The following is an 11,170-nucleotide window of genomic DNA, read 5'->3' as shown; positions in this document are numbered from 1 at the left end:
GTATTTGAGAAGCTACAAAAGCTTAGGAATCAGGCTTAAAAGTAGATATGTGGTTATGGAATGAATAAGTCATGGGAATAAAGGGCACAACATAAGGAATAGAGTCCATGATACTGTAATAGCATTATATGGTAACAGATGGTAGCTACACTTGTGACCACAGCAGAATGTATAAACTTATCAAATCAATGTGTTGTTTACCTGAAACTAATGTAATGCTGTGTGCCAACTACACTCAAATTAAAATATTTTTTAAAAATAGATATGTGACTCCCAATTAAAGATTCAGAAATAAAGTGGTTTTGAAGAGGGGTTTGATTCAAAATATTTAACAACTTTTATTTTTAATAAATATTTAATTAGTACCTATTACTGAACACTTACTCTGAGTGCAAAGCATCGTAGCAAGCATTGAAAGAAAACCATTTCAGTTCAGTTCAGTTCAACCAATCATTTAATTCTTCAAAAAACAATTTTGGCCCAAGTTAAAACCCATCAGTTTTTCCTGCATAAGAAGAATACATTTGATATCCATAACTGCTTTTTTAAAAACTGCCATAAGGAATAGGTGGCTGTCACTGTTAGTATTGGCCAATTAAGTCATTTTTTTGATTATATGTCTTGATACAGAATGTTTTTGTAAAGGGAAGCTCTGATACGGCTCAAATTATGTATATCAGCATATTCAAAATTGAATCAAATGCATTTCAGTTTCCTTAATGATGCCTAGAACATATGGACTTCCATGAAGTCTGAGAATCATTCAAAATTTCAGTACAAATTAATCCCATATTTATCACCATTACTGTGTGGGAAAATCTTTTTGTTTACTTTCCGTTAGCTTTTGAATTTATGAGGACTTGGCTATGATGTATGGAATGAAAGCTCAATGTACTTGTCTTTCTGCCAACCTTCATTCAAATTTTATACCTTAACAGACTTCACACTCATATATTTCTCTGGACAGACAAGTACCAATTTACAGTAGAGTGAAGCAAATTTTGACTATCTTTCTAATTTTGAGGCTTATCATTTGATCATCTCTGATGAACTAGAAAACTGAAACCCCTAATAGAAAATAGGAAGATAAGGATTCTATTACACATACAAATATTTTAAAAGCTTTGTTATAAAAGTGGTATTTGTTGTGTCAAACACAGCATTGAGCAACTTTATAATGGTATTTAATTTTATGGAAATCCTATGAAGTAGGTATCATTTACTGCTCAGAGAGGTTATATATATTATTAGATCTAGGGTTAGAACCTAGTTTGATTATAAGAGTCCTTAATTACTCTGGGCAGCGGTCATAGTAAATTCAATACACTTCCTCCTGTTAGACTAATTAAAATAAAACAAAAGGCACTTGCTCAAATTAAAAAAAAAGAAAGAATAAGAAAAAAGACTATCACAAAATAATAATTCCAAGCAAAAGGAATAATTTTAAGTTTATATACTTCAACCATTAATGAGTTTATATAGGCAGACTTCTGGATATATTACCAGTGGTTCCAGACCAAGGCAATAAAGTGACTATTGCAATAAAGTGAGTCAAATTGATTTGTTTTGTTTGTTTCCCAGTGCACATAAAAGTTATACTGACACTATTCCATAGTCTATTATATGTGCACTAGCATTATGTCTAAAAAAACAATGGACATACCTTAATTAAAAAATGCTTTAGTACTAAAAAGTGCTAACCATCATCTGAGCTTTCAAAGAGTCTTAATCTTTTTGTTCGTGGTGAGTCTTGTCTCCATGATGATGGCTGATGACTGATCAGGATGGTGGTTGCTGAGCACTGGAGTGGCTGTGGCAATTTCTTAAAACAGGACAATAATATTTGACCCATCAACTGACTCTGCCTTTCATGAACTATTTCTCTGTAGTATTCCAAGCTGTTTGATAGTATTTGACCCATAGTAGAACTTCTTTCAAAATTGCAGTCAATCCTCACAAGCACTGCCACTGCTTGATCAAATAAATTTATGTAAGATTCTAAATCATTTGTTGTCATTTCAACAATCTTCATAGCATCTTCACCAGGAGTAGATTCCATCTCAAGAAACTACTTTATTTGCTCACCCATAAGAAGTAACTCCTCATCCATTAGAGCTTCATCAGGACATTGCAGTAATTCAGTCACATCTGCAGGCCCCACACCCAATTCTAATTCTCGGGGGATTTCTATCACATGTGCAGTTACTTCTTCCACTGAAGTCATGATCTCCTCAAAGTCATGCCTGAGGGTTGGAACCAACTTCTTCCACACTTCCGTTTATGTTGATACCTTGACTTCTCGTGAATCACAAATGTTCTTCATGGCATCTAGAATGATGAATCCTTTCCAGAAGGTTTTCAATTTACTTTCCCCAGATCCATCAGAGGATCTACAGGCTATAGCAGTTCTAGTTCATGAAATGAATTTTTTTTTAAATAATAAGACTCGAAACTCAAAATGGCTCCTTGATCCCTGGGTGGATGGTGTGTTAGCAGAATGGATGTTACGTCAAGAGGCAGGAAAACAACATTCATCTTATTCTCCATCTCCATCAGAGCTCTTGTATGACCAGCTGCATTGTCAATGAGCAGTAATATTTTGAATGGAATCTTGTTTTCTGAGCAGTAGGTCTCAACAGTGGGCTTAAAATATGCAGTAAACCATTTTTTAAATAAAAATGCTATCATCCAGCTTTTGTTGTTCTATTTATAGAGCACAGTCAGGATATATTTAGCATAATTCTTAAGGACCCTAGGATTTTTGAAATGGTAACTGAGCACTTGCTTCAACTTAAAGTCATCAGCTGTCTTAGCCCCTAAAAAGAGAGTCAGCTTGTACTTTGAAGCTTTGAAGCCAAGCACTGAACACTCTCTAGCTAAGAAAGACCTAGATGGAATCTTGTTTCAAGAGAAGGCTGTTTTGTTTACACTGAAAATCTGTTGTTTGGTGTAAACACGTTCCTTGCTGGTCTTACTTAAATCTCCTGGAGAACTTGCTGCAGCTGCCGTATCAGCACATGCTGCTTCACCTTGCACCTTTATGGTAACGTGATGGCTTCTTTACTTAAACCTCATGAACCAAACTGCTTACTTCCAGCTTTTCTTCTGCAACTTCCTCACTGCCCTCAGCCTTCATAGAATCGAAGAGAGTTAGGGCCTTGTTTTGGGTTAAGTTTTGCCTAACATTTGGGAATGTTGTGGCTGGTTTGGTCTTCTATTCAGACCACTAAATCCTTTTCCATATCAGCAGTAAGGCTGTTTTGCTTTCCTATCACTCGGGTGTTCATTGAAATAGCACTTTTAATTTCCTGAAAGATTTTTCCTTTGTATTTACAACTTGACTCACTGGTGCAAGAAGCCTAGCTTTCAGTCTTTCCCAGCTTTGGACATGCCTTCCTCACTGAGCTTAATCATTTCTAGCTTTTGATTTAAAGTGAGAGACCTGTGACTCTTCCTTTCACTTGAACACTTAGAGGCCACTGTGGGGTTACTAATTGCTGTACTTTGATATTGTTGTGTCTCAGAGAATAAGGGAGGCCTGAGGAGAGGGAGAGAGATGGGAAAATGGCCGCACACTGGAGCAGTCAGAACATACACACATTCATGATCAAGTTTGCTGTCTTATATAGGTGTGGTTCATGGTGCGCCCAGCCCCCCCGCCTGCCCCGCCAATTATAATAGTAACATCAAAGATCACTGATCACAAATCACCATAAGAAATAAAGTAATAATGAAAAAGTTTAAAATATTGCAAAAATTACCAAAATGTGACACAAATACACAAAGTGTGCAAATGCTGTTGGAAAAAATGGCACCAGGAGACTTGCTCAACACAGGGTAGCCACAAACCGTCATTTGTAAAATGAAGCAAATAAAGTGAAGCACAATAAAAGATATTATGCCTGCATTTAATAATTCCATTTTGAGAACAAACTCATTATATTATCTAGGTATGTGTTTCATACTTTATTTTGGGATGTAAGTCAGAAAGTTGTATCACGTGTTTTAAAAATGCTAAGGTTATTTACTGAGATGAACTTATGGCTATGTCAAAGATGCAGCTGTCTTTTCTCAAACAGATACGAACTCATTTCTAACAGTTCTCTGTGTAAAACTAATAGAGTCACACTCCAATATAAAACATTCATGTTTTTATTCTCTGCACTGGAGTAGATACAAGACTACTTCTTCTGAAAACATCTTGGCTCTGTTTTTCAAGTGTTCCTCCAACCTACACCTGAACAGAAACCCATCTCAACATTGATACAGACTTACTTAAGCTTTGTCTCTTTAATAATCAGAATAAAGCCTAGAGGTATGTCTTTAATCCTTACAGGAAATAGTTACATTCATACTTACCAAGAAATCCTCAAGGATTTCACTATGTATTCACTTTTCTGCCCAGAATTCCTTTGTTAATCATACTGGCATGTAACTTTGTGCCCTGGCATAGTTTTATTGGTCATCTCATAGAATTACCTTTAAGGAAGCCATCAATAATAGTTAACCTAAGCATTCAAGATTGGTGAAAACTCTTTTAGAAAAAAAGATGCTAAATTTGTGAGCATAGAATTTTTCATAATATCCCTTTATTATCCTTCTAATATCCATGGAATCAGCAGTAATTACTGCTCTTTTGTTTTTAATATTAGTAATTTGTGTCTTTCTGTCTCTTTTTTTTAAACTAAAGTTTAATCAATTTATTGGTCTTTTCCTAGAACTAGCTTTAGATTTTATTGACTTGCTCTATTGCTTTCCTGTTTTTAATTTCATTGATTTCTGCTCTGATTTTTATTTCTTTTCTTCTGCTTGCTTTGGATTCAATCTGTAATTTTTCTCTATAGTTCTTAAGGTGGAAGCTTAGATTATTAATGTTAAGTCTTTCTTTGCTTTTTAAAAAAAATTTTTTTAAATGTTTATTTATTTTTGAGACAGAGAGAGACAAAGCATGAATGGGGGAGGTTCAGAGAGAGAGGGAGACACAGAATCTGAAGCAGGCGCCAGTCTCTGAGCTGTCAGCACAGAGACTGACGCGGGGCTTGAACTCACAGACCATAAGATCAGGACCTGAGCCGAAGTCAGACGCTCAACTGACTGAGCCACCCAGGCGCCCCAGTCTTTCTTTGCTTCTAATATAACATGCAACAATATAAAATTGTTTCATAAGCTCCACTTTGGTTGTATCCCACAAATTTTTACAAACTGTGTTGTATTTTCATTTAGTTCAAAATATTTTAAAATTTCTCTCTGAGACTTTCTTTGTTTCATATCATTTAGAAGTGTGTTGTTTAATCTCCCATTATTCGGAGGTTTCCAGCTATCTTTCCATTATTGATTTCTAGTTTAATTCCCTTTGGTCTAAGAGCAAATTTATATATATATTTTTTTAATTTGGTAAGATATGTTTCTGACCAGAAGATGGTCTTTCTAGGTGAAATCTTCACGTGAGCTTGAAAAGAATGTGTATACTGATAATGTTGGGTGAATGAAGTATTCCAGAGATGTCAATTGATCAAGTTGATTGATGGTACTTTTCACTTCAACTATCTTCCTAGTTGCTTTTCTACCTGCTGAACATACCAGTTACTGATATTATTTTGAACAAATAGTTATCTGCTAAATCAATTGAGAGCAAGAAAAATATAAGACTTTATTTAACCTTCATTATTCCTTCTCTAATCATCTTCTTTTCTTTATGTGAAAGGAGTTTCTGATGTATATATTTTCTTTCTTTCTGTAGAATTTCTCCTAACAGTTCTTTTCAGGTAGGTCTACTGGTGACACAGTGCCTCAATTTTTGTTTGTCTGAGGAAGTTTTTATGTATTTATTTTCTGTTTTTGATTTTCTGCAGTTCGAATATGATACACCTAGGTGTAGATTTATGCATTTTGTCTCCGATGTTCTGATTAGTGTCTCTGAGCTTCCTAGATCTGTAGTTTATTGTCCCTAATTAATTTTGAGAAACTCTCAGTCATAATTCAAATATTTCTTCTGCTCGCTCTCTCTCCCTCTCTCCTTTCCTTCCTCTCTTCCTCTCTCTTTCTATTCATTCTGGTAATACCATTACATGGATTTTATGCTTTTATAATGTTCCCACTATTTTTGGATAATCTATCTTTTTCATTACATTTTTTTCTCTTTGCCTTTCAGTGTTGGCAGTTTCTACTGGCATTTTTTTCAAGTTCGCTGATTCTTTCCTTAGTTCTGTCCAATCATTTCATGAGTCCTTCAAAGGCATTCTTCATTTCTGCTGCAGTTTTTAGAATTTTTATTTCTCATATTTTCTTTTATTCTTTATTAGTTTCCATCCCTCTGTTTACATTACCTATCTGTTCTTGTATAATGTCTACTTTTTCCACTAGAGCCCTTAATCATATTAATCACAGTTGTTTTAAATTCTCAGTCTGATAATGCCGACATCTCTGCCATATTTGAGTGTTATTTGAAGTCTTGTTCTGTCTCTTCAAACCGTGTTTTCTGTTATTTACTATGTTTTGCAAGTATTTTCTTGAAAGCCAGACATGATGCATTGGGTAAATGAAACTGAAGCAAATATGCCTTTAGTGTAAGGTTTATGTATATCCAGCTAGGGATTTGGGTCTTTCCTCTTGTTGAAACTATAATTTCATCAGGGCCTAACATTTCATCTGGTGTCCATGTATTTATCTCCTCTGTTGTTTTCAGGCTTCTCTAGAGGCTTCTTGAATAAGATTAGAGATATGCCGTTCTTTCTGTTGCATTCCTCTACTATTCTATGGATGAGGTGGTAAGGTGTTGGTGGGAGGAGGCGAAGTGTTCGGGAGTCCTGTGAATAGGTCTCAGCCTTTACTGACCTGTTGGGCTATGACTCTCTCAAGTGCTCCTCAGGGCTGATCTCTCTCTCCCTCATCACCCTTAGTTGAGACAGGAAGACTAGAAGGGGAGATGGGCATTTCTCTTCCCTGAGGTTGGCAAAACAGTTTTTTTTTTTTTTAGTTTTTTTTTTTGAGGGTATGTCTTGTTAAGAAGCCCAGAATGCTCTGACACATTTTTAAATGATGACTTTTCCTCTTCTGCCGCTTGAAGCAGAAGGGGATTTTTTTTTCTTTCATCTTCAATTTAAGAACACGATAGGTCTCCCAGAGGTAAAATTTATAAAAGCATAGTGGCCTGCTTGAGACAGCCCTCTACCCACCCGAGTTTTACCTCAAACTTATCCACACTGAGGCTCCAGCAATTCTTCAGTATACTGCTAATGATTCCCTCAAAATCCTCACACTTCAGCTTTGCAAAGTTGTAATTTCTTATATCCCCTTGTCCAATTTTGGGGAAAGCAATTTGCCCCATAACCTCAGTTCACTGATGGTTCTAAATAGAGCTGTCGATCTTTCAGTTTGTTTAGTTTTCATCTGTTTCTGTTGGATGGCCGTGACAACTTCCAAATTCTGTACATAATGGACCAGAAACTGGAAGTGCTCACTTATTTTTATATCTATAGAATACAAAGTACCTAGCACAAATGAGTTTTGAACAAATGACTGAAAGAGTGAATTACTGGATGATTTCCATATCTAATCGACAGAATTACATGGAAATAGGAAAGAAATAATTAATTAAAACTGATTTACGCGTCAAGCATGGCTTTCTGTGGTCTGGCCTTATCATGAACATTTCTGGGCAGTGACTTCCAGCCTTACAGTTCTGTAATATCTTGTTTTTTTTTATTATAATGGGTATAATTTTATCACTTAAATAACCAGATTAATTTATGTTTCAAGGGAGGAGCTCACCTAGTGCCAGACACTTAACAGATAATACTTAATAGATAAGGAGAATAATATTGCCATTTGTAGATCTTCAACAATGCAATAATAGAAGCTATCATTAGACATTGTAGGATTAATTTTATGCATAATTCATTCAGCATGGAGCTACCATGATATGCTGAAATATTATGTCAAGAAGCCGTAACATAATTTTAAAAGAAACTAAAAAAAAAAAAAAAAAAAGGCTAGGAAAAGTAAACCTATAGATCTGTAAATGCAAAAAGCATATACATGGTAAAGAACCAAGACTCTGCTGTATGATTTTTCATGATATCTGACATCTGATATACATCAAAGTGAAGTTGCTGAATTGTATTCAGAAAGTAAAAGCCTGACATAGGTGTTATGGCTCCAGGGACCTAATGCTAGCAGCACATTATTATTTTTTCTTCACTGCCAAGTCTAAGCCTGAGATTAAATCAAGAGACAGAAAGTTGCATTTAACTACAAATTTACACAATCATAATTTCAGAGATAAAAAAATTTATTATTAAAAAATATTTATTATTAGAGGCCCTCCAGGTTAGCCTCCCATTTGGCGAAAGAATCCCTCAAACAGTATTCTTGAGAAATGAGCCCCAGCTACCTTTGGAAACCACACTTTGTGAAACATGCCTCCATCTGCTCTGTTGAGCACTTACTATATGCTAGGCAATGGGCCAAGATTTTCATGCATTGTCACAATAACTCTGTGAAGAATATAGTGTTGGTTCTATTTTACTAAGGAAAAAAAAAAAAAAAAATATATATATATAGGCCTAAAGTGGTGGGAAAGACAAGAGGGAGGAGAGAGAAGGGAAGGGACAAGTAACAGACAAGGTAGACCAAACCACTGAGGTGAGGACTAGCTGACATTAATCCAGCAAACTTTGGTAGAGAAGTAAAACTGGAAAAGTAGAGGTTGGGACTCAAAATAAGAAAACCAGTTAGCCCTTATAAAAGAGGAGATGGGCCAGCAGATCCCCTAGTCTACTCTGGCAGAAAACTGAGGCTTGCTCTCTGGAAAAACTGAACCAGGTAGGATTTAGTCTTAAGAACATCTGATACAGTTTAGGGCTAAGCTATAAAACCATTTAAAATAAGGAGATTAAGTGAAAATTTGCATATAAGTGAGATTTCAAATTTCTTTTCTGTTCATGGCTTCTGAAAGCTTCACAGATACTGACCCCTGGAGGTCATTCACTGAAAAAATAATAATAATTACTACTTATCACACCATACTGAAGGTTGCCATCTGGTAAACTCAACCCATACACATAAACCTTCCAATCAAACTTTTGGTCCCTTAGTTATAAATAAGACTGTCAGGTAAACAGCCAAGTACTACAAAATATATGAGGAATGCCTCAAGCACATAAACTGTAGATCAAACCAAATGTGCATTTGCTTGCTCTCTCACTCTCTGTCTCTCTCTATTTCCCCCCACACACATACACACACACAATATGAAAAAATGTTCAGTAGAAAATCTGGAAGATAATATTGTGAAAATCTCACAGAATTTTGACCTAAATACTAAGACATACACATTAAGACATAAATATTAAGACATAATATTAACAGCAAGAAAAATAATAAGGAATTTGGAAGATTCATTCTGGAATTATAATATCCAAATAAGAGAATTTTGAAAGGGAAGAAAGAGAGCAGATGAGGAAATTATCAAATATAATATTAAAAAAATCCCAAAACAAATGGCGAGATTTTCCTAATTGAAATATTCTATGGAATGGCCTGCACAGTGATTGAAATTTGATTCATAGAAAAGCAAGTCATTATAGGATGTTAGCATATTAGGAATCTTTGGAACAGTGTGCATGGTGTGATTTCCCAGACTTTACGTGGAGCATTCCCTCTTCCTGGAACATTCTCCCTCAGATAGATGGCTGTAATCAATGGCTCCCTGTATCTTCTAAGTTGTATCATTGTCTTTTCATTAAGGTCTTCACTGAAGTCCCTAATTAAAATTCTGTTTGCCCAGAGCACCCCCTCTACACTCTACTCTTATTTTCCTCCATAGCACATAGGACTACCCAGTGCTCTGCATATTCTATTATTTTCTATCTTCTTTTTTAGAAGAAGATATTACTTTCTATTTTCTGTCTTCTTTTTCTATTTTCCCACACTCACTGTGATGTCAGCTCCACAAGTATGGAGATGATTGGTTTATTACTGTATCCCCAGTAACTGGAATGGTATCTGGCCCATTGCTGGCTGTAAATAAATGTTTCTTGTGAGAAGAAATGATGAAGAGAAATGTCTAAATGTTTTCAGAAAGAAAGGATTGGGATTAAAGATGACATATGACTTTTCAAGAGCAACATTAAAGTTGAAACCCGGTTGAAAAATAAATCAAGTATAAAAGTAGAATAAGCACATTTACATTTACCGATACACGTGGGTCCCACAGTTTTACCTTGTGTGTCTTAGGAAGCTTCTGGGGACTAGGTTCCAGCAAAAGGAGGAAATAAGATATAGGAAGTCATAAGATCAAGAAAATGAGGAATAAAATCTTGGAGAGAAGCAAAAGCAGTCACAGGATGATGATAAAAAGAAGTCTCAGAACAATAGCTGTGCAGCAGGAGTGGAGAGCAACCTGCGGGGGCTGGGGTAGAAAGAGAGAGGTCCCTACCACCTATTTCTCTAAAATGGGAAGGAGGGAAATAAAAAACAAAACAGAACTGACCTATTGCCTCATGTGTCTGACATTTTGTATTAACACGTTGTTATCAGAGGCACTGGTGGTTCAGTCAGCTAAGCGGAACTCTTGATTTTGCCTCAGGTCATGATCTCACAGTTCACTTCAAGCTCCACATCAGGCTCTGCGCTATCAGCGTGGAGTCAGCTTGGGACTCTCTGTCTCCTCTCCTGCCCCTGCCCCTCTCTCACATGCTCTCTCTCTCTCAAAAATAAATAAATAAATGTTAAAAAAAAAGACTTTGCGGGGCGCCTGGGTGGCTCAGTCGGGTAAGCGTCCGACTTCAGCTCAGGTCACGATCTCGCGGTCTGTGAGTTCGAGCCCCGCGTCGGGCTCTGGGCTGATGGCTCAGAGCCTGGAGCCTGCTTCCAATTCTGTGTCTCCCTCTGTCTCTGCCCCTCCCCCGTTCATGCTCTGTCTCTCTCTGTCCCAAAAATAAATAAACTTCAAAAAAAAAATTAAAAAAAAAAAGACCTTGCTATTATATATGGTACATAGTTCAGAGATAAATTTGTAATAGGCAGTGATAGAAAACGAGGCAAATATAAGAGTAAAGCAATTTCTAACTCCAGGAAAAAAGAGTTGTACAAAAAAGAAAACATAATCATAAGGTAATAATATTATATATGAAGCTCAGACAATTTAGAAGCCACAGTGACATAAATT

General features: G+C 36.0%; 1 protein-coding gene across 1 annotated transcript in view; it reads right to left on the bottom strand.

Moving 5' to 3' along the window:
* Window positions 1-1,696: 1,696 nt before the first annotated feature.
* The window catches only part of LOC102959637 (tigger transposable element-derived protein 1), a 41,977-nt gene continuing 32,503 nt past the window's right edge, over window positions 1,697-11,170 (bottom strand). Inside the window, 6 exon segments of the mRNA XM_042977208.1 lie at window positions 1,697-2,409; window positions 2,412-3,082; window positions 3,084-3,187; window positions 3,189-3,316; window positions 3,319-3,345; window positions 3,348-3,519. Coding sequence (XP_042833142.1) covers window positions 1,697-2,409; window positions 2,412-3,082; window positions 3,084-3,187; window positions 3,189-3,316; window positions 3,319-3,345; window positions 3,348-3,519 — 1,815 coding nt within the window.

This window comes from Panthera tigris, chromosome A2 (assembly GCF_018350195.1).
Source record: "Panthera tigris isolate Pti1 chromosome A2, P.tigris_Pti1_mat1.1, whole genome shotgun sequence".
Taxonomy (NCBI): Eukaryota; Metazoa; Chordata; class Mammalia; order Carnivora; family Felidae; genus Panthera; species Panthera tigris.
This window is presented reverse-complemented; position numbering and strand designations above follow the sequence as displayed.